This window comes from Hermetia illucens, chromosome 1, assembly GCF_905115235.1.
Source record: "Hermetia illucens chromosome 1, iHerIll2.2.curated.20191125, whole genome shotgun sequence".
Lineage (NCBI taxonomy): Eukaryota > Metazoa > Arthropoda > Insecta > Diptera > Stratiomyidae > Hermetia > Hermetia illucens.
The window spans coordinates 17,638,533-17,663,079 of record NC_051849.1 but is presented as its reverse complement, the minus strand read 5'-3'; the positions used below and the strand labels follow the sequence as shown (position 1 = coordinate 17,663,079).

Sequence of the window (24,547 nt, the reverse complement as noted above, 5' to 3'; positions counted from 1 at the left end):
TTCCTTATTAGAAGTAAAGATGATTCCTGTCAGTTTTTTTATTTTTCGAAATAACCAAAAACCACACGTTGCTAGATCGGAGGAGTGTGGAGCTAGACGGATTTTTTCGATACTTGAGAGCGCAGTATAATTATTGGTTTTTTCCGCAGTGTGAGTTGGTGCATCGACACAGTGTAGAAAAAAGCATCAAGTTATTTTTTTGACTTGCCTAGAGCAATTTTTTTTAAAACTTGTGGTAAGAATATTTCCCTGTACCAATAGCAGCTAATATTTCGGCTATGCTGAAATAAATTGAATTATCACTTTTGTTGCCTTGCCTTCACGGGCGGATTGGCTCTTTCTGGGCTCCATACCGTGGACTGCTGTTTGGTTTCCTGATCGTACTCATAGAAACAAGCTTCAACTGTAACGATTTTGTGGAAGATTTTAAACTGATCAGTTTTGGATGGGGGAAGGAAATATTCAACGAGATAAACGCATGCCTCCTTTTGAGGATCATTTGGTCCCAGATGATGATTAAATATTTTTGACACTGCCATGGCACTCAAGCCCAATTCCACATACCTATCAGCAGTCGAAGATTTGGAGCGACCTTTGTGCGGCTTGTTCCCAAGAGATAAGTGTCCTGTTGTGGAATCTTCCAAATGAATTTAACACAGTTTTCAGGTAGGGTGCATTCGCTCTATATGCACTTTGGCTTCCAATAACATTTTGCATGTTTCAGCTAGTGTCAAAAACCGTGACGCATTGATTTCTCGTTGCACTGGCTTCAATTTAGCGAATTTTTTTAGTCCCTCCGTATTTGATTCTAGTTGGAAATGGAGGTATAATCTAGGTAGGTTTTCTGTAGATATCAGCGTTTCCACGAGTTCGTGGGGATATATTGAAACATGAAACCTCTTAATTTCTTTGCTATCACTTTATTTACATATGACTAAAGGTATTTACAATTGTATGGGGATTTCTATTTCACAATTTAATGTACACATATTTTAATGAAATAATAAAATTTTTTCTACGACTAGCATATAAAAATATGTTGGTTTGATCGCCTAATTCTAAACATGCTCGAACCATGCTTCCGCATCATCTTATGAATAATAAGAGTAACAAGAAAATGAACAAATTATGTAGACTAAATAAATTAAAACGAAATTAACCTATGCAAACGTGTGATGCTTCCATATAGTATTCTACATGTGGCATTATGAGGTAACACTATAGAAACGATAAATCGAGACCAGAGCATATTCAATACACAAAACTGATTATTTGAATTTATCTCTTGAAACGACCCCTCATTAATTGTAATGTTTTCTGCATGAGTGGAGCTTTCTTCGGGCGACTGTGACTCGCTGAAATTGTACAATTTACATTAAGGAATATTTCCGATAAATTTTCTCATTTGATACTTACAAGCTTGGGCAGTGTCTCGAGTTTCCGCTGCGATACGTAACCGTATATCACCTGCTTTTGCGACAGTTGGTGCGATTTTTGCAAGTGCTTCGACTCGCGCGGCTGGTGTAGCAGCCATTTTGCCTTTCGTGCCATATTGTTCCTGTTTCCGTTGAATATTGCGAGGAGCCTTGACGTCTATGTCAACGTATGCAAGTTGAGTTCTCCGAACGGGTGCCGAAATTTGTTTTTGTTGGAAGGTTATGTTTTTCGTTAGCAGACTAAGACGTTCTTCCTCCTTCTCTTTGCAACGCTGTGAAAGGAAATCGGTGCATTGATTAGGACTTCATCACACCAATCTTGAAGGATTGGTACTGATGTAGGCCTAAGGATCTTTCAAGTATCTAACATAGGATGAAGTTAAAATAACAGTTTGTTGGTCTAACCGAATTTTATTTTGGAATAATTGATATAAAAGTGAATTCAAAATGAGAAAAAAAAAAACCAAATCACCATTCTAGATAAAAATGAAGATTTCATGAGTATTAAAGACTCCATTCCCTTGCCATCAATTATAATGCTTAAACTAAACATACCACAAACATTTCCCGCCATGATTCCAGCTCTTCTCTCTTCTGGGTTTTGTATCTACGCCCGCAATGAATTCTCCATAGATCGTCCGTATCTTCCAGCAGGTACGGGTTATATTCCTCAAATGACTGGAGTTGTTCAGGTGTTGCTAGTTCCAGGACAGGCTTCAAGACTTCAAATGGAACGCCACCAGTATATTCCAAACCTGTAAAAATAATTTGAAATGTGGTTAAGATTTTATACATATAACGGTATTTTGTCCCCCGGTCCCCCCCAGGGAGGTAAAGAAATATTCAACTCTGTTTGGTTTATCAAACTGAAACACAAAGGACTATGTAGGTGGTAAGAAGCACTTCTAAGACGTAATAAGATTGTTAAAGCCGAGTAATCTAAGGGATCATCATCAACGGCACAACTACCGGTATCCGGTCTAGGCCTGCCTTAGAAAGGAACTCCAGACATCCCGGTTTTGTGCCGAGGTCCACTAATTCGATGTCCCTAAAAGCTATTTAGCGTCCTGACCTACGCCATCGTTCCATCTGAGGTAGGGTCTGCCACGTCTTCTTTTTGTACCATAGATATTGCCCTTATAGGCTTTCTGGGCAGGATTTCATCATTATAGAGGCTGGGGAATCGTCCATTTTCATGTAGGGGTCCAAAAACCAGAGATACAGAACTGAATTCGGGAAAATTTCAAATCTCTTCTGCAAATGTTCGATGATAATCGTTGGGTTGATAGGATTTCAATATCAAGTAATGATTTGACTGGTGCGTGGTTTTCCATGTGAACGCTGACTGGGCTTGGTAGGTGAAATTTTTAGAGACAGACCCACTGCAGAACTATTGACTCTGTATAAATGCAGTGATCTCAGATGAAGAAATGTCAAATTGGAAGTTTTGCCTGTTCCAACCAATTTCTAGCATATAACTGTGTGTCCTATCCTAAGATATTCGAGTGTGTAATATGTTCATCTCCAGTGGAAAGTCGCGACCCTACCATTTGGGGGTGTAGGGTGCCAGACAGCTACAATATTTATGGACTGTTACCTCGGCAGTGTTTCGTTGGGCCTTATATATTTGTTCCGAATGAGAATGATGTGCCAGGTGTTGATCGCGAAAACCCCTACCATGCCTCCCAATAACATCTATGAGTGGTGGAAATCCAAGCAGCACAAAGACTACAGAAAAAGAACTTTAATTTAAGAACAAATTAGAAATGAAAAGAGGGACGAAGACGGCTACGGTTTCGTACCAAGGTAGAGGCAACTCATCAGACGCTACCTCACCTCAGCCCTGGGAGCAGCGTGACCGAAGCGGCTCGTTCTTCTTTTCATTTTTGAACTGTGGGTGTTAACCCAAAAAGAAGAGCCCGTGGACCATAAAGAGTGGGAGCAAGTTGCTCTCCATTTGGTCGGGTCCGATATTAAATGGATGCGGACTTAGGATGCCTCAATCCCTAAAAAGAAAAATAAATCAGAAGTTTTGCAGATTGTGTTGTTGCTGCAAAAAGGGGAATAGACGAAAGGAGTGAGCTTTTCGCCGCACCTGGTCCATTGAATGAATACTTTCATTATAAAATGCATTTTGATGTATACATCAACCATCTACTGGTAGCGGCTAAGCTTAGGTGATTCAATTGACAATTTGACAATTTGTTAGTAGAAACCAAAAATCTCGAGTACTTATGCACTACTGAAGCGATGCAGATTATGTTATCTGTGACATTTGAAGCTACTGTGAATCTACCCCTTCCCATCTTCATTTGCAAGTGAGCCACGTGGACATCCAGGACCGTCGATTGACAACCGCGATCTGCGTTTGCTAGATGAATCCGACATACGTCAGTCTATGAGAGACATTGCAGAGAAACCGGGCGTAAACTATTTGACAGTTTCCCGCCACTTGCAACAACTTTGAAAGGTGAAAATCCTCGAGAAATGGGTTCCGCATGGCCTTACGAAGCAAAACATGGCGTTTCTGTGCAAGCACAGCGGTCCTGGTTTATACTGAGTGCAGGCTCAGCATTCATACCAGTGGATGCGAGGCCTATCTAACACCTCTACCGCAACTAAGGGGTACGGCACCCGAGTTGTACAGCGCAACTCCACGCTTGAGCTCCGGGGAGCTCTGCCCGCGATGTAGCCATAACCACAACCACCATGAAACTCCCACTAGGGGGCCAACCGCAAATAACCGGGCCGAGAACACATCCTCCAGGAATTCTCCTGGAGCAAATGCTCTCAGAGGGCCGTCCCGGTTCCCATGGTACCAGATAACCTCCGGTGAGGCTTCGTGGCCGAAGCCACTTCAGATGAATCCCTTGCAGACTCGGGTCTGATCGCCCTCCTCGAGTACGTGGGAGTGACATGTGATGAAAAGTGGATATTATACGATAATCGTCGCCGATCAGCACAATAGCTAGAAGCTGATGAGCTGCCGAAGCATATGCCGAAACTGAGCCTCCATCCGAAGAAGGTAATGGCGACTGTTTGGTGGTCTACAGCAGGAGTTATCCACTATTCCTTTTTGGCACCTGAAGAAACGATAGATGCACAGAAATACTGTGCCCAACTCGAGGAAATGCACCAAAAATTGAGTATTCATCGGCTGAGATTTGTCAACAGAGATAGTGTCATACTCCTTCACGACAATGCACGACCTCATGTATCCAAAACAACGGTTCAAAAGTTGGACTAATTGCGGTATGAGACTCTGCCTCATCCACCATATTCACCGGACCTTTCGTCAACCGACTACCACTTTTTTAAGCATTTGGATCATTTTTTGGCGGAAAAACAATTTAGGAATGAAGAGGCCATCAAAATTGCCTTCGACGAGTTTATCAAGACCCGAAAAGCTGTACGAAAACCAATTCGCTGGACCGAGACAGTTGACATCCAGGCTAAAAAATACATTTCATACCGATATCTGTTCAAATAAGGAGCTGCAACCCGTTGGTGGCCATGGTTTCTTTCAATATATACCTTCAACTGCCTCAGTCATCTTCCTTTTGAGAAAGGCTAAAGATCGAGATAGAAACAAGAGACACATGTTGAAGGAAACCAAAGCCCAAAACGATTTGGATCTCTTTGGCAGATTTAGAGACCATAACCAGAGCCCCTCCGTCGGTTCCGCATTGATACCCACGAATGCGAGGCCCATCGAATACTTCTACCGCTACTATGGAGTACAGCTCCGAGTAGTACGGCGCAACTGCATTCTTAAGCCCACAAGGAGCTTTGCTTGCGATATGACCGCAACCACAGCCGCTATGCAAAGGGGTCAACCGCAAATAACCGGACCTCAACATATCCTCCAGGAATTCTCCTGAAATATAAGCTCTCAGAAAGCCATTCCGGTTTCCATGTTACCCGATGGCCTCCTTCAGATTAGTCCCATGCTGACTCGAGTCTGATTGCCTTTCCCGAGTACGTTGGGATGACACTCTTTAACGGGTTGACTTAAAAGTGCCAGGTGCGGAAAACCGCAACTAAACCTTTCCACGAGTCAACGAGTCACCGCTTTACATACAGGAGATCAGGCAAGATATCAGAAGACTAAACACAATAAACTGGTGGTATTCGATCATGGCCATTCACCTATCATACTGTAAATGAAACAAAGGCGATGAACATTCTCCGTCGATGAAAGGCAGCACGCGCATATGCATTAGTGCATCGAAGTCTACCACCGCTAGCAAGCCACCGGATAAAATCAAAGAAACTTAAGACCCATGTTTTTTAGGTACGGATGGGTAGACACAAGAGAACCGAATAACCTAGTCAGTGGGAGAATTGAAGGGTGGCCTAAGGCGTAGAGATTCTTTCAAACGACAGAGGCTTGACAGGGCGGTCTCGTTTGGATTATGGGCAAAATTTTTAAAGTATATATGCTGCAAGATTCTAGTCAAAGATCATAGAAACCGCTCTTTAAAAAAAGACTCAACGGTCTACTTAAGGGGGTCATCCTGTGTGTCGGATTTGCGGAATCGAATTTTTTTTTTGGCTTCAATTGCATCTCGATATAGTGTAGAATATATGGTGATAAATTAAAATGCCGTTTACCTTTTTTCTCTAGGATTATCAGAGCGCCCTCTAGTGTGGCAGCAGAAAACACCTTTTTTTTGGAGATGGGTGTATGAATTGCTCTGTATAACGAATTATGTGATCGACGTGGAAAAATTACTATGCACACGCAAGATATTAATTAATCTATGGTGAAAAATTCGTATTTGTATCTTTCTCCAGTTCTTCACAAAAAAATTCTAAAAAAGCCAAAAAAAAGCGGCATTCACACGGGATGACCCCCTTAAGCGTTAAAGGAAATTGTTTGGCAGAATTTTCGTTAGCGCAAGTACACCAAGTAAGTATTAACACCGAAGCATTCGGTTGATCTGGCCTCTTGCCGGCTTCTGAATATTTCGAGTGGCTTAGGTCTGGTTAATAAGTAATTGCGTTTCGCTTGCCGGAGTGGAATTATTCGCCATCCGGTTGCGCGGATGTGTTACGTTTTTTACACCAACTACCGCCCGACATGCCGAAGGAGAATCCAAAAACCAGCGACACAATCTGAATGGTCACTGAGGGTAAGGCAATCACGCTTGAGGAATATCGTGGCCTATACCAGGGGCCGCCAACAGCTGGTGAGGTATGTTCCACTGTCTCCCGTCGGCCGAGAGGTGGTGTGAAGGTCAGGAGGCGTCTGAAACGACAGGCGTTCTACTTGGTTATAGAGTTCGCGAGCAATTAGGAAGCCCGGCAGCAAGCAGAGGAGCAGATCTGGCTGGGGTAGGCTTGAGTGATAGTGTTGCAAATGTTTGAACAACTGGTGTACACGATGATGGCGGTTTGAACGAGGAAACGGCAAAAAGTTCGTGGAATCCTAGATCAACAAGGGTTAAGTTTCTAAAAAGGGACATCTTTCTTTATTGCGATAATTGAGGACGCATTTGGAGTTTTTTTGCTGTTGCGCTCTACATCCTGTTGCATCCACTCCATTAACAGCTTGAGAATGCTGTACTCAGGTGGGGAATTCGGGATAAGCTATTATCATAGTGATATATGACGGCGCAAAATGTCACATGCTGCATTTCAGATGATTTTCAAATCCAAAGCGGAGTCCGCCAGAGTTGTGTTTTTTTGTCATCGATACTTTATGAATACTTCTTCTTCTAGTTATTGGTGATGTTAGCTCGACTACGCTGATGATATCTGCTTCCTTTCTCATCTAATCATGGACCTTGGCCAAAGTGGCCTTCGTAGGATCGATCTAAAGATCAACAACGTTAATACCTACGTTTTCAGTCTGACTGGCCATCACATTTTTACTATTTGCATCAATGGGCAGACCACTAGAGACGCCGAGCAATTTATATTTGGCGGTACCGAACTTGATGTTGATCGATGTATTAAATTCGATTTCATTTCTACCCAAAATCAGGGAACATAACTCTTTCAATACCAACATCTAGTTGTGGTTGTTTCGTTTCTCGCGTTCTTCGCGTTCTCTCTGTACTGCACGATTACTCGGAAGCTCCAAGCTTTCATCAACTCTTATCTGGGTTGTATCATCGCGGAACTCTGGCATAAACCAATAAGTAATGAAGAACTTCCCCTGCATACGGACCAGGTACCCGTAGACGAGTTGATGAGAAAGCAAATTGGCAGTGGATAGACCACTTGTTAAGAAACGATGACAACTTCATTGCGGATTACACCATGCATTGGAACCCAATATTCCAGGATGGCCAGCGAGTTATTCGATCTACAAATATGTGACCCAGCATATTGGAAGAAGAATGCAAGCTCCTCGGAAAATTGTGAGGGAGAAGGGAATTGAAGCACATTATCGGGGACCAAAACCGAAGGCGCGTAGATGTGGTTGACGCGCTATGTTCCATATAAGTTCATTTTGTAATTTTCCAAGAGAAAATACGGCGTGTGTACACATTCTCGCCTATGCTGAATAAATTGGATAGCGGCAACTGCCTGAATTGAATCAAAAAAATCAAGTTTGCCACCCATCAACGGGGAATTCAAATAGCCTAAAAGCTTGATATTTGGCTCAAGCTCAAATATTCCTGCACAGGGTAAGTGGTCAGCGATTAACATTGAGAGCGAACCATAAACTCCCCAGAGTGAAGGAGGGGGTTGAATGGGGTTAAATGAAGTGATTATTATTGATCGCCTTAGACTGCAATTGCTTGATTTGAACTTAGTATGAAAGAAGAGCTGCTTCCATTGAGCCAATAATTATGGTTGGCCTGATTCCAAATGGTATTAACTTGACATCGAACCGTTTTCGCGCTTAAAAAATTACGAATCAACTAAATTCTCTTCAAGGATTGAAAGATTAACTCAGCAATCAACGTAAAGGGTTATCAAAATACATTCACACTTCGGGGTAAATCCAATTAAAAATCATAAAAAGCATTTTGAATCACACTTCCACACATTCACGTATTAAAATTAAAATTCATTTTTCACAAGGTCAATTGTTACGTGAAAACTTACCATCAATGTTCTTCTGTAGGACACGAATACAAAGCTGGAATAACGTAGGAACTTGTAGCAATTGACCGGTTTTCATTCCAGAATAAATTTTTGTCCTGCAAAACATTGCAAACATAGGTCTCATGTGAAAAGAATCTATTCCGAATCCAAAACTGAAGCTTACCGAATTGTTTTAGATTGAATACCACTTTGAAGTGCTTCAGCATCCGACATGACACGCTTTGGCGGTGGCGGCTTAGCAACGTTATTAGAAAATACACAATCCATAACTGCAGGATTGAGCGGCAGTGGTTTATAATTATTTGAAATTGTTGGCAGCTCAAGCGATAGTTTTGGATCGAGTGGTTCTAATTTCGCTTTTGCTGTCAGTAGCGGTGGAGTCTGCGGAGAATGGAAAAATTTAGTTCATTGCAAGTTCTAGTTGCAGAAAATAATTGACTTACTTTAGAGCGATCGATTTTTTTAGAAGAGTGTTGTGTAGACGACTCAGACTTTGTTGGCGTAGCTGTGGACGATGAAGATGCTGATGAGGCGGTTCCGTTCATTTTTGGCGATTTGAGTTTTGATGACGATTTAGATGGTGGTGCCATCAAACCCAGAGCTTCTTCGAAACTAAATTTACCCATTGAGCTATCGATGCCACCATCGATTTGCTTATTAGCAGTTTTAGCTTTTTTCGGGGTGGTTTGCTCTTCTTCCGAATTAGAGTCATCAGCACTCTCGTGTTTTCGCTTAGAGCTCTTGCTGCTGCTGCTGTCACTTTTATCGTGGCTACTCTTGTGTTTTTCTTTGCTACTTTTGTGGCTATCACTTTTGCTGCTACTGCTTTTGCTATTGGATTTGCTGCTACTCTCTTTACTGCTGCTGCTACTACTGTTCTTCTTTTCATCTTCTTTCGGTTTTTCATGATGTTTACTTTTCGAAGACGAAGATGATGATTTATGATCTCCATTGCTTCTATGAGAACTTTTGTCATGATCTTTTTTATCAGATTTGTGACGGTGGCGTTCTTCATGTTTGTGGTTATCGACCTTATCACTGCTATGACTTTTACTAGATGAGGTCCTGGTAGACTCCGTTTTGGATTTCTCTCTTTCCTTATCAGAACGTTCTTTGCTGCTACTCTTACTCTTATGATGGCTAGATGACTTTGATGATGATTTCGATGAGTCCGAACTCGAGTGCTTTGTTGATTGCTCTACCTTCTCTTTGTTATTTTCGGTGTCTATGACCAATTTTTCCTCATCTTCATCGTCATCATCATAAAAGTTGTCGTCATCAGACATATGCGTTGGAGATTCGTAAATCGGTTCCGGTGAACGCGCTTTTTTGCTAGAATGATTGCTACTACTTTTAAACTTTTCTTCGTTTCGTCGATCACGATTGTGTTTATCATTGCGATGATGATCATTGCTGGCATGCTTGTCTTTATGGCTTTTGCTACTGCTGTTGATGTTTTTATCATGGTTATGTCTATCACTTACAATATTATTGATTCTTTTGCTATCACTTGAACTATGTCGCTTGTCTCTTGATCCTTCTCTTCCCTTTTCTCTGTGTCGTTTATCTTTAGAATCAGAATCACTTGATTTGTCGTTCCGGTTCGATGATTGCTTGTGTTTATGATTATTGTGGCTGTTTTCTCCGTTATGGCTTCCGTTGTATTTATCGTTGTCGTCATTGGACTGATCGTCGTCGTCAACTTTATGAGTATCTTCATCCTCAACAATGTCTTCCTCGGCTGCTACCATTGCTTTCCACTTGGCAACCAATGCTTTCGCGGCTACACCAACCTCTTTGTCGTATTTACGGAGCGAATTGACGGTCTTACCAATTCCAGTTTGTTGGAGATGCTCAACGGTAACCGGTAGCCTGTACAATTTGTCGATGCAATGAAGAAGCTGCAAAAATGAGGAAAAACTGTTCATTAAAAAGTATTCAGGTGCCAAGAACCTAAAAAAAACAGAAATACAATTTTTCTTTTAAAATGACAAAATCTGGCGATAGCGGACGAATTAAATCCACCAGCGAATTCCTCTGTGTATTGATTTATAACGTGATATTTGACATGAAAGCAACTGTACATATGGACCTTTTACTTCTTGATCATTTGAATTCGAATCGTTATATGCATGCTTTAAGGCCCGAACAGACAAAACAATTGGCAAGCAAAGAACACACACATTTCTGTTGCCTTAAACATGCGAATGGTAACATTGCTTACTGACCGGAAATTGCGGCAGATAGAAGCCCAGAATATTTCAGCATTGCTCATAATTCCAGTAGTTCCACCTGAGAGTGCCAAAAAAGCAAGAGGCAATTAAATGAATAAAATCGGGGAAAACAACAGGACTTGACAACATTGGTAGAACACGTTCTGAATGGCCAAAAAAGTAAGCCAATCCGGCAGAATGTTCAAATTTCCGTCTGATTCACCAAAAAGATTCGCATTCACGACATCGTTCAAACTACGTGGACCAAGCCGAGTTTGTCAAGAACTGCCTAACTGCTAACGTAATACACGATTTGAGATTATTCATGAAGAGGCAATGTGAGAAGAATACATTGCATTCCTGGATCTAGAGAAAAAGTTTGATCGTGAGCCTTACAAACTCATGTGGTATGCTTTGCCGCAACATCTAGTGTCAGAGAAACATGTTAGTTACTACAAAAATAAAGTTTGAAGTATGTCTAGCTCTCGTCAGTCTGTCTTGCTCTTGTCATGGACTCTGTTATGCGAGATATTCAACGCCCAGCGCCCTAAACACTGCTCTATGCCGGTGATGCTTTTCTACCGTCTTACAACAAAGCCGATGTTGAACAACTTGTCCTAAGGGGGAATGGATGCCAAATATAACACAGTCTTCGACTAAACCTGAACAAAACAAGGTTTTTGACAACTGACCCTAATTTGCCAGCCACAGCCGAAAGTTGGATGATTTAAGTATCTCGAATCAATGCTATCAGATAACGATGAATTACACTGTGAAATCGCTTCACGTATTGGGGCAATTTGGTTGCGTTGTTCCCCAAATGGCGTTCTTTGTGATTAAAGAATGAACGAACGTCTTATATCCTAAATTGACTGCATTGCCAGTTGCCCGCTATGGTCGCGCATCATTTAATGCTCGTGATGCTCGCTACGTTTCCAGGCCTGAGTATTAAAGTCGATGAGAAACGACCAAGTGCCGGATAGCTGAGTGGTTAGAGCGCAAGGCTGTCGTACGGAAGGTCGCGGTTCAAATCTCGCTGGTGGCAGTGGGATTTGTATCGTGATTTGACGTCGGATACCAGTCGTGTGAATGAGCTGTGAATGAGTACCTGAGTCAAATCAGGGTAATAATCTCGGTCGAGCGCAATGCTGACCACATTGCCTCCTACAGTGTACTGTAGTGTGCCGTTACGGTATTGAATGAAGTGCTATAACACACTTCAAGGCCCTGATCCAACATGGATTGTTGCGCCAACGATTATTATTAGAAACGACCAAAAATCCAACCCACAAAACAATTGCTTGAATGGATGATTTGATATCCTTTCGACTGTAACTGTACTAAGTCTTTGACCGAGAAGAGAAAATCATCATCGTCATGCGTCTTCTTTAACCTGGCCCTGGAGAAAGTGACTCGCGATGCAGATATAAATGCGAAAGGCGCCATCCTCTTAAGTCCACTCAACTGCTGACCTACGCTGACGATATTGACATTATGGAAAGAACAACCCTACCTTCATCCAGATCGAGCAGGCGGCGTGAGATCTCGGCCTGCACATTAATGACGGGAAGGCCAAATACATGGTGGCAATGTCAGCACCAAAAACCTAAGAACGAACAACAACAAATCGCACTGGTCAAACGAAAACAATAAAGATAGAAGACTACAACTTTGAGACCGTTGAAAATTTCTCCTATCTAGGGTCGAAAATTACAATTGATAACAGTTAAGCCGATGAAATCCGCGCACTGTTGTTGGCTGCCAACAAAACAACAAACTGTTTCGCTCGAAATGTCTCACCCTAGGGTCAAAGCTCTTACTGTTCAAGACTATCATCTTGCCAGTCCTTAAGTATTCCTCGGACATCTGGATTCTTAACAAAAAACAAAAAAAAAAACCCTTGGCCGCGTTCGAGAGAAGAATCCTGTGAAGAATTTTTGGTCCTCTACATGAGGATGATCAATTCCGTAGCCTTTACAATCATGATCGTCTGGTAATGGATAAAATCCGGCTGCGGTGGGCAGGTTATCTAATCCGTATGAATGAGGATGATCCAGCTCGGGAAGTCTATAAGGGCAATATCTATGGTAGAAAAAGAATATCTATGCAATATCTACGGTAGAATGATGATGAAATTGGTCCAAACGTTTACGCGTATGGTGAGCAGTACGATGAACGACAAATAACCCGTATAGAGCGATCCATGTCCTGGGTATCCAAAAAGGCAAAGGCTTCCCTCAAGTCAGAAAAACTTGAAGAAAATGAATGAAACAAATGATGCGTATTAAACCACCAAAGGGTTATGTATGGCCCAGGCATAGCAGATTAGTTGAAGTACAAATTTCCAACGAAAATTCTGCTCTTGGAACTTTAAACGCCTTTTTCTTGAAACCTAATTTTCTAAAACTGTCATGGTCCTAAAAAAACTATTCAACCGATTGGTTTGTAATTTATATATTTATACATTCTTCTATTCATTACTAGTTATCGTCCGTACCAACATTGCTCTTTTTCGAAAATATTTTCTTATTTTTTTTAAACGATTTTTAACAAAAAAAAACGAGTTTTTTTCTACAGTTCGCTATTTTTTTCCAATGAAATTGATCAGGCCTATTGAAAAATAATCCATTCGATTTTATTACAATATGAAAAGCCACTGATCAGTGAACTGCTTTGTCTAATTTAATTAAAAAAAAAAAAAAAAAAAAAAAAAAAGAAAAACAAAAAAAATTAAAAATATAATAATAAACTTCGCCCTAGCCGGTCCCAAGCCCGGTTGTGAAAGGAGGAGGGATGGATAGCTTCAATCTGAATGGCTGTAGGTCATCGCAGCGTCTCAGGGGGTAGATGAGGAAAGTGCGGGAACTTTGCAGTCCTGCAGAGTAGTCAATGAGGAAGCTATCATCACACTTGCCAGTTAGGTATAAAATGGAAATCCATCTATGAGAAGAAGGAGAAATTTAAGGTTTGGTACGGATAACCGGCGGGGGTCGTCTGACTGTGACTGGGTCGCGCTTCCGTAATGGGCCGCACAGCGTCGAAACCGCTAGTCGTGAAGCGGTCTTAAAAAATATTTCGAAAACAATGCTGCCAGTTATTTGAAGACATAATAAAAAGGCTCGGGTAACTCGGTGTTATTCACTGAATAGTTTAGAAATGAATTTTGCCCAGGAGTCAAAGAATACTGTAGGAAGAAATTGATAATGCTCCTGGACATTCTGCACCTCTCAACCAAAGCGATGAAAATGTGAAAGTGGTCTTCCTACCGCCAGATACCACTTCCCTGCTGCAACCCATGCACCAAAGTGTAATTGCTACCTTTAAAGCATACTATCTGCGTCGAACTTTCAGGCAGTTGGTGGAACGTTTAGACGATTTAATTGCGTTGGATAAAGATAGGGAATTATCAATTCAAGAAATCTGGAAAAATTTTGATATTCTCAAGGCTGTTGAAAATATCGAAGCTTCTTGGAAAGAGGTATCTAGTGATACAATGAACAAAGCCTGGCAGAAAATCTGGCTCAAAGCGGTTGAGTTCCCTTCTGGCATGATATCGACAGCGATTCAGAAACCAACAGAGAAATTCTTGAAATTGCGAAAACTAAAGGCTTTGACAAAAGCGATGAAGAGAATATATTTGACGTAATTAATACTCGTGAAGTGCCACTTTCCAAAGAAGAATTGGTGAATATTGTAACAGATGACACAGAATTGGTACAACAAAATTTAGACGAGGGAGAAAAGGTTTCCAACCAAAAAAATTTCAAATTTTTGGAACCAATTGAGAAGGCGCTGGAGTATTCGCAGGATGATCGAGACAATGAAGGAAGGCAGATGGTGTCCTTTTGATTAAATAAAAGTGTTGAATGTTATCGGGAATTGTATAAATCGAGGAAGCTTAAAGCAAGTCAGACAACTCTAACTAAATTTTTCAAACCGTCTTAACTGCAAGCCTCAGCAGGGATTCATCGTGATTTGTCGTCAAGTGATGAGGAGTGACTCACAAGTATTCATATTTATATACGTGTGTACTTTTATAATATTTAGTCCTCTTTATTTTGATAGTATAAATTAAAAACATTTTCATTTTATCTGAGTGTAATTATGCGGTGTTTCCAGTGATTAATTTTTTGAGATAATAAAAAAAGCTTGTTTTTTCTGTTTCGCTGGTGTAGATATATTTATTTTTGTAAATACCGATATTTCGGGAACCACTTGTTCCCTTCATCAGTACTAACAAGTAATAATAATAATCGTTAGCGCAACAATCCATGTTGGATCAGGGCCTTAAAGTGTGTTAGAGCACTTCATTCAAGACCGTAACGATACATTACAGTATACTGTAGGAGGCAATGTGGTTAGCATTGCGCTCACTCGAGATTATTACCCTGATTTGACTCAGGCACTCATTCACAGTTGAGTCGACTGGTATCCGACGTCAAATCATGATACAAATCTCACTGCCACCAGTGAGATTCTAATTGCGACCTTCCGCATGACAGCCTTGTGCACTAGCCACGTAGTTATCCGGGGCAGAATTCTAACAAGTGTTAGCGGTGTTTGCAACAATAAATATTGGGTTGGGGAAAAATAAATGTCGTATTTTGTCAATGGATGACGACACTTAAACATATCTTGTGTTGTATAAGGCCTACAAATAAGTTCTGTCGGTTTTCACAATAGATGGCGTAGCTTGTTTTCTATTCCATTGATCCACATTTCCAAACATTCATCGGAAAGCTACTGTCAATAGGCACAAACTTCAGTATAAATTATTTAATTGAAGTGTAAACAACAATACTTTTTTCATCAACGAAAATGGTAAATTTTGTACCAAACAATGTGTTTTTGCCGGGAGTTCTCCTTCATTATTTCAATATGAAGAAAAAAGCAACCGAAAGTCATCGCATTTTGGTGGAAGTTTATGGTGACCATGCTCTATCTGAGCGAACGTGTCAGAGGTGGTTTGGACGGTTTAAAAGTGGCAATTTTGACTTGAAAGATGAAGAGCGCGCCGGACGGCCAACAATTTTTGAAGATGAAGAATTAGAGGCAGCAATGCAATGCCGACCAAGATCCATCGCAAACGCAAGAAGAATTTGGAAAAACACTTGGAGTCACTCAGCAAGTCATTTCCCACCGTTTAAAAGCAATGGGAATGATCCGAACGGTCGGAAGTTGGGTTCCGTATGAACTGAAGCCAAGAGATGTCGAACGCCGTTTTTTTTCACGTGCGAACAACTGCTCCAACGACAAGAAAGGAAGGGTTTTCTGCATCGAATAGTTACTGGCGATGAAAAGTGGATCCATGACGATAATCCCAAGCGTCGGGCAACGTGGGGATACCCCGGCCATGCCTCATCATCGACGGCTAAAGCGAATATTCATGGTGAGAAGATCATGCTGTGTATATGGTGGGACCAGCTGGGTGTGGTATACTATGAGCTGCTAAAACCGAACGAAACGGTCACGGGCAAACTCTACCGACGTCAAATGATGCTTTTGAGCCGCGAACTCAAGAAAAAACGGCCGCAATACCAGCAAAGGCATAATAAAGTTATTTTGCAACATGACAATGCTCGTCCACATGTTGCACAGCCCGTTAAAACTCCACCCGACGTACTCTCCAGACATTGCTCTTCTGATTACTATTTGTTCCGGTCGATGTAACATGGCCTGGCTGACCAGCACTTCTCCAATTACGACGAACTCAAACAATGGCTCGATGAATGGATAGCGGCCAAGCCGGCCAATTTTTGGCGCGATGGTATCTATGAATTGCCTGAAAGATACTTTGAACAATGAATGTATAACCAATTTTTCACAATAAAGCTTCAAATTTAAAAAAAAACGACAGAATTTATTTGTAGGCCTTATACTTATCGCGTCGTACTATACGGCGATTTGAAGACGACAATCTGTGCTACAAGTGCCTCTTTGATAGTATTGTGATCGTACGTTTCAGTCTCAAGTTATAGCGCGTCAAAGATGGAGGCGATTGACCAGAAGCGGCCAGGATTGGTCAATAGGCATGGTGTTGTGTTCCACCAAGCAACGCTCGGCCTCACACATCTTTGATGACCCGCCAGAAGCTAAGGGAGTTCGGATGGGATGCCCTATCGCACCCACCGTATAGTTCGGACCTGGCACCAAGTGATTACCATCTCTTTCAGTCCATGCAAAACGCTAAGTTGGCCTCAAAACAGGATTGCGAAAACTGGCTGTCTGAGTTTTTTGCAAATAAGGAGTGGGGGGATAGTGAAGTTGCCTTCTAAATGGCAACAAGTTTGCGAACAATCCGGCGCATATTTGACTTAAATCGGATAATTCTAAGTATGTTAAATAAAGCGTCAAATTTCGATTACAAATACGACATTTCCTTCTCCCCAACCCAATATATCTACACCAAACATTTACGTTTTTGTATGTATTATATTTTGAATTGATTCTTAATAGGTGCTATATGCGAAATATTAGTGTTGGTACTTCATAAGCAACAAGCGACTATTAACGAAGAATTCTTCTTTACCCTATGCCTACTCGTACAAAACAAAAAGACCTTGCCAGTCCTCATGTATTCCTCGGAAACTTGGGTTCTTAGCAAGAAAAATTGCGAACTCTTGGCCGCGTTCGAGAGAAGAACCCTCCGAAGAATTTTTGGCCCACTACATGAGGATGGACGATTCCGTAGCCTACACAATGACGAAATCTATGAGCGATACCATGACCGTTCGGTTGTGGATAAAATCCGGCTGAATAGGTTACGGTGGGCGGGTCACTTAATCCGTATGGATGAGGATGATCCAGCCCGGACAGTCTATAAGGGCAGTATCTATGGTAGAAAAAGAAGACGAGGCAGACCCTGCCTAAGATGGAGCGATGGTTTAGGTCAGGAAGCCAGACAGCTTTTAGGGATATCGAATTGGTGGACCTCGGCGCAAAACCGGGATGTCTGGAGTTCCTTATTAAGGCAGGCCTAGACCGGATACCGGTTGTTGCGCCGTTTATGATCATGATACTCGTACGAGCATGTATTTTTTACGCTTCGACTTATAACGCATTTTGATGGTACCAATTAACGTGATAAGTCGTGCTCGATGTTGCGGGGAATTCTCGACGGATTCTTCCACTAACCTACCATCGGGCACCACCACAAGCGCTCCTTTATTTTTTAAGTAGGTAGGACAGTCCGTGCCTAAATGCTAGTAATAGGTAAAACCTGTGAACTGCCGAGATTCTGACAAATCGAAAAAAAAATTTAAAATGAATGAATTTTATTGTCTCTTAAAAAATTTCGTAAAAAGAGGTAAAATTTATGCGTTCACATGAGAACCCCCCTTAGTCTAGGACAACAAAAATCGCTAACCAGACCTTTTAGGCCAAAAGGGGCAGGTGCATAGAGACCGAGCTGCCAGAGAGATTCTCAGCGACTTCCTTTGCGATTACTCGGTTTTAGCTAGAGCTATGCTGCGGACACAAAGTTTGGAGTCCCTAAAAAAGCTATTGTTTAGGATAGGGAAGCTAGTATCTTTGGAAATATTATGGAGGACCTGAGCCGGGCAGATTCTTCTCTCATTATCCTTCCCAAACCAATCATGGTTTAAGGGTGTGTCGCATTAAAACGGGGCACCACATCGCGCCTTGGAGAGGCCAATTATACTTACCTACACCTAATCCAGTGAGTACTTTCAACACCAATCTCAGAGGAATCCAGATGCCCCAAGGGAGCCAAGTGAAGAAAAGAGTGCTCCCCAAGGATCTTATCCCTTTTATGTTACGGATGCTGAACACATATTGATTCACTTTACGTTTGAATTAGGACCAACTTAATTTCGGGACTTCGTATTAATGGGCTTGCGAAGAAAACGAGCTACTTAATAAAAAAAACCCTTCAAAGGTTATTCGTACAACCAAACTACAAACTTGATATCAAAACGGTCTTTTCTGTTTTTGGAAATTTCACCATTGGGATGTATTGTGAAACCTTCGAATAATGGGATTCGTGCATTATTTTACGTTTATTGTGCAGAAACCTGTTTTCCTAGGTATCGGCATGAAATGGGGTGAGGAATGTCTCGTGGAATAGAATCCTTTCCGACATATGTTTCATTGTAAACCGTGCGTGCGAGACAAAATTAGATCCCATGCTTTTTTAAACGACCCAAACAAGCCTCTCCAATTTCTTATTTGTTAATATTACAAAATCAACTGCTGCTCCGATAAGCGACAACTCAGCAGATTAGCTGCCAGCAGAGATTCAGCGTCTAGTTTGGGAGTTCCTAGGCATTGAATGTTTTTTTTTTCAATTTTATTCAACAAGCATGCATTTTCTGCGGGTTTCAAGGCTAGCTCGTTTGATAAGACCTAATTACAATTTCGATCCACTTACCCTAGTCTCGTCATTAGAAGCTTTCTCAATGCTTCGCTGATAGTGCTGGATCACATCGAGATAGGTAGTCATCTTACCACCACGCGATAATTAACGCTTCACACGCAATCACAGAGCTAATAGCATAGACAACTTTTTCGAACTTTGCGTATCGCGTGGATTGACTTTATTTAGCAATTTTTTCCCTAAAAATTTCTTGCATACGTCATTTTCCTCGGAGAGAATCCATTCAATTTCACTTTTTTACGCGTTACACTTTAGGCACTTTAAAGCTGTAGATCGTGTTGATTTTTCACGAAGGTTATCGCGAAACCGCGTTAGATTGACGCGAACTGATCAAAGCGTGCAATTAATATGGTGGAGCAGTTGAAAAGAATGAACGAAAAAGGATTTAAAGATGTCGACGACAACCACTAACCGAGGAAATCGTCCAACGATTGACACAGGTGACAGTGACAGCCGAAAGCCAGCTGTTCGCGGCAGCGAGTGTGTGGTGAGATGTGAGGCAATTGCCGTCAGATTTCCAGATCAGGTGTGGTGAGTTTGGGCGCGTTAATAGTACAGCGGCTCTAGTGGGAATTTGAAGTGCGGAGTCCTATAATCGCAATTGGTCGCCAATAAATGCTAAATGATTAGTTCAGTTCAATCAATTGAGGTAGAAGCAACATTTTGTAGCAACAAACAAGCAGATAATTATTTCCTCGAAATCCAATCAATTGTTAGCTTTTCCAATTTGCACAAGCACCAACCAAACAGTGGCATACAAAAAACAATTTCTGTTTGTGATTTCTCCTAACGTCAATGCGAATTGTCAACGTGTATTTGGTATCGTGAAAACTGACGTGGAGAATTCCCATACCGGATTGGCAGTAGTAAATAGTAGTCTTCTAAAATTTAGACGTTCTTAGAAGTGAGTATATTCTACTATTCGGAGAAGAAGGACAGTTCGCAACCATTTCTCTTATCGTCTTATTAGATATTCCCTGAATCGTGGCATGAGGACTCATCCGTTCAATATGAACCTGATAACGTATATCGGCGCACTTCTTGTTTTAACTTCTTTCGCCAGCGGACAACGAGTGGCACCTGGAGTACCTCCGCAACAATACGTAAGACCTTAAGCGAACTGGTTTCGTAATGATATTGACCTCTGACTTTTGTGTTTTTCGTCGATTTCAGCAACAAGTGCCGCAGCATGTTCCCCAACAGGTAAATATCATTGTTTTGCTTAGAGATAGTGTTCAGTTTTGGCATTGATGTTTTATTTCTGATCAGCAATACCAACAAGTGCCCGTTCAGCACATTCCCGTTGACCAGTACGGACAGCCCCTGCATCAGCAAGTGCCTCAGCCACAAGTGCAATATCAGCAGCAACCAGTTCAGCAACAACAGCAGCAGGTCTACCAGCAACAGCAGCCACAACAGCACCAACAACAACAGCACCAGCAACAGCCTCAAGTGCCTCAAGCCGGGCATGGAGCGCCTCACGGACACGGGGCCCCTCACGGCCAGCAGCCAGTCTTGAATCCGGCCAATATTCAACATGAACGAGAGTGAGTTGAACCTTTTGTAATTTTATTACCGAATCGAATTTGCATAGAAATTTTGATTATGCAAACGGTGCGGTCCAAGAACTTTCACTTTTCATGACGATCTTGTTTTGTCTTCTCTTTTCCGGCACGCAGGCATATCGCCGAACATATGGACGTTCCGATCGACACGAGCAAGATGTCGGAGCAAGAACTGCAGTTCCATTACTTTAAGATGCATGATTCCGATAATAACAACAAATTGGATGGATGCGAACTGATCAAGTCGCTCATTCATTGGCACGGTTCGTATCTAAATTTACATTGTGTTAGTTTTTTTGCTAATTTAACGCTTGGGACCATATGTTAACAAGACGGTCGAAACCTGACACGCATATTCAATGATTTTTTGCACAAGGGAATGAATTTGTGTTGATAAGAAAGTGTTCGTGTTGAAGCGCAGTTAAATTGCTGATTAATTGATTTATTACAGTTGACTGCCGCGGCAAATCAGATCAGAGTGACTAAAATTAAATTAGTGTATCTAATCAATAATTCATTATTCCACTTAATTCCATCTTCAGTCGCCATCTCATTGGAAATGTGTATCTTGACATGTTGAAACGTATAAATTTCATGGAATAATTTGTTGTCATTTACCGCATAAGATTTAGGAAAGAATGATATAAATTCATCACTTGTCCGAGAAGAAAAAAGCCACTTTAACAACGCACTACCTGCAGAATCGGTACGATATTTCGGTCACAACATACGTCCTGTGTCCTCTCCTGGGCAATCCTGTTTTTTGAAATCATTCGGTGCCCGCTGTTATCGGCAGAAATAGACTCGAGATTTATAATATCATCAACCACACATATTGCAGTTTTTGCTTGAAGGCTTTCAATTCGTCTCAACTAGCCCTAAAAATTGGGTATTTAAAAAGGGACAAACGATATTTCCGAATACGCCTTTGTCTTGTTTAGCCTTTGTCCTCCTATATCGAGCTCGTAAGCGCTTCTGCATATCCCAACGACTTGGATGCCTAGGCCAATGTTAGCTGGAGAGTTATTATCAACGTGGATTATATCCAGCATACTATTGGACGGGATACTCTCGCAAGTTTTCACGATGGGTTCAACGTCGTGCACTATCAAGAAGTGTTGATAGTGAGTTATGTCATTGACCTAGCCCAACTTCTCCATTGTAGGTAATTTTGAATATGAATCGTTCGTTGAGGCGTCGATGGGAACTGATGTTATTTGCGGAGCAGTGGTTCATGCAGGCTGCGTTCACATACGAAGGAGTTTTCCCTTAGATCAGGGTATATCCTTATACCGGACAAAGAGCGAGCTAGTTTCATTGGGTCCATCGCCAGTTTACTTCAGATTTAGTTGATTGTGTTTACTAAATAAAATGGCGATGTTGAAATGAAGGTCTGTGAAAAGAAACGCTTCCACCACAAGTTTCTCAACGATAAAACGCTGGTCAATTGACAAATTTACAAGAATGCCAACCGGGAAGCAAAGAAAGCGATTGCAGTCACCCGGGCGGTACATTACAAAGGTTTTTACGATAAACTGGACACTCGGGACGACTTGCCAAAAGCCGACACGAGCGCAGACAGGACATCGAAAACTTCTGTTGCGTTAATGACAAGAACGGTACTTTGCTTACCGACCGATGAGCAGCGACGGATAGATGGCGAGAATATTTCGAGCAAATTTCAACGAGAAATTTCTGCATCCTCCACTTCCACAAGTATTGCCGACATTTAGAGCCATTCCTCCTGTCTGCGCCATTGGTACTCAGAGGTTACGGGGAGGAAGACGGGGCGGCAACCATCTAGGCCGAACCAAAACCAATTGGCCGCGGAGAACCTCCATAGTAGTGGCACCGGGAGACGGTGTATCATATTGGCTTGCCGGTCGTGATGCAGCAGGCGAATGCTCCAAAGACCTAATTAGGGCGATCAGCTCCGAGTCTGCACGGGGACTCATCTGAAGTGGTAATAGGTCACGAAACCTTCCCAGGGGTATACTGGAACCGGGATAGCCTCTGAATTCACATATTTCAGGTGAACTTCTGTTCTATGTGCGTTCATCTCGGTTGTTTGCGGTTGGCCCCCTAGTGGGAGCTTCATGGGGGTTGTGGTTTCGTTCAAGCGACCTTCCGGTCTCAGCATGGTGTTGCGTTAGTTCGGTAGAGATTTAGGTAGGTCTTGCATCCAACAGTAAGAATGCTGAGCCATGCACTCGGTATAGACTGGTAACGTCATAGCTTGCTGTGGCGGGGCTCTGATTGTGGTCACAAAATCAATCCGTGTCCGAAGAGGACGGTGGGATTAAGTCCACGATACAGGTACCCACGGTGACGTAACTGTCTCCGCCACTGAAATCGAGGGAGCGATAAAGGGAATGAAATTGGGGAAAGTAATAGGACCTGATGGCATCGCAACACAGCTCTGGAAAGCGAAGTGCTAGGACCTAACATTGTGACTCAGTGAATTCTTTAAACGGGTTATTTAGAAAGGTAGAACGGCATCTGACTGTCTGATCCGGTTGCTGTCCCATATCATGAAGATTTTTGAATGCATTCTTGACAACCATGTTCGCGAAATCGTTCAAATAACCGTGAATCAAGCCGGATTTGTCAAGAACTGCGGAACTACTCACATCGCACTCTTTATTTGCATTTCTGGATCTGGAGAAAGCGTTTGACCGTGTACCATACCAGGTTATTCAATAAATTTTGCGGTTCGATAAGAAAAGCCCAATTTTATGGTTTGAAATACATTTCATTGTTCAGTGTAGTCTCCGTGAACATCAATACACCTGTTCCAACGAGATTCCAATTTATGAATTTCATCCTGAAGTGAGAATCTGGAAGGGCTGAAAAATGCTTCATCATTTGATGAAAAACGCTTTCCACGCATGATTTTTTTAGAACTGGAAACAGATGGAAGTCGCTAGGGGTGAATACAGTGGATGCTCTGACAATTGGAACTTGAATTCATGGATTTTAGCCATTGTCGAAATCTTCTTGGGACACGGTGCATTGTCCTGATGGAAAAATTTTTTTCTTTTGCAAAACTGTTTTTTTTGTTTCACGAAAAGTCTAAAAGATTAAATTAATATTCAGAATTTGTTTTACCAGTTTGCAAGTAAGCCATAAAAAAATTCCCTTCGCATCCCAAAAAACCGATGCTAACACCTTCTTGGCCTGGACACAAAGTCGTTTCGGAGCTGAAGAACCATGTTGTCTCCACCCACAAAATCCACTTTATTCCTTCGAAAACGCTTTAAATGTTTGAAATAATAAAAAAACTTGTTTTTCTTATTCGCTAGTGTTGATTTTTTTTTGCAAATACCGATATTTCGGAAGCCCCTTGTTTCCTTCATCAGTGCTAACAAGTCTCCAGGAGAGGAGCGTGGCAGGTGTATCGAAACCGCTTCGTATCTCTGTTGGTGTTCATCAAGGAAGTGCCCTCTCACCACTCCTCTTCGTTCTTGTTGTGGACACCGTCATACGGGATATCTAACCTCTAGCGCCCTATACACTGCTTTATGCAGATGACGGTTACCTAGCGTCTAGTAGCCAAAATGATCTCGAGCAACTTGTCCAAAAGTGAAATGATCGCCTCATGCAAGACGGTCTCAGATTGAATCTGAATAAAACTGAGTTTTTGACGATAGATCTCCATGAAACAGGCAATTACTGTTGTGAAATTGCTTCACGCATTAACGAAACCTGGATGAAGTGGCGTCTCACAACTGGTGTCCTTTGTGATCCACGTATAAACGAAGGTCTCAAATTTAAAATTTACCGCAGTGTCGTCCGCTCTGTCGCCCTCTATGGTCCTGAGTGTTGACCGACTATAAAAGACAATGAACGGCGTCTTGCGGTAATGGAGACGAACAT

General features: G+C 41.9%; 2 protein-coding genes across 7 annotated transcripts in view; one reads left to right on the top strand and one right to left on the bottom strand.

Moving 5' to 3' along the window:
* Positions 1-900: 900 nt before the first annotated feature.
* Positions 901-19,637, bottom strand: LOC119647801 (transcription elongation factor B polypeptide 3). The gene is made up of 7 exons (XM_038049017.1): positions 19,101-19,637; positions 8,942-10,399; positions 8,662-8,879; positions 8,499-8,593; positions 1,992-2,191; positions 1,417-1,708; positions 901-1,355 (listed from the first exon to the last, which is right to left on the bottom strand). Exons 1-7 carry the CDS (start codon positions 19,170-19,172, stop codon positions 1,279-1,281), a joined length of 2,412 nt encoding a protein of 803 aa, XP_037904945.1. The 5' UTR covers positions 19,173-19,637; the 3' UTR covers positions 901-1,278.
* Positions 19,638-19,795: 158 nt separating this feature from the next.
* The window catches only part of LOC119647806 (myb-like protein Q), a 49,821-nt gene continuing 45,069 nt past the window's right edge, over positions 19,796-24,547 (top strand). For 3 of the 6 annotated variants that reach the window (XM_038049042.1, XM_038049067.1, XM_038049025.1), the window contains exons 1-5: positions 19,797-20,010; positions 20,077-20,209; positions 20,280-20,309; positions 20,376-20,653; positions 20,786-20,934. In XM_038049042.1, coding sequence (XP_037904970.1) covers positions 20,096-20,209; positions 20,280-20,309; positions 20,376-20,653; positions 20,786-20,934 — 571 coding nt within the window. In that variant the 5' untranslated portion in view covers positions 19,797-20,010; positions 20,077-20,095. Of the gene's footprint in view, positions 20,011-20,076; positions 20,210-20,279; positions 20,310-20,375; positions 20,654-20,785; positions 20,935-24,547 lie in introns of all 6 variants that reach the window. The other 3 variants (XM_038049058.1, XM_038049049.1, XM_038049034.1) reach the window with 2 other exon arrangements.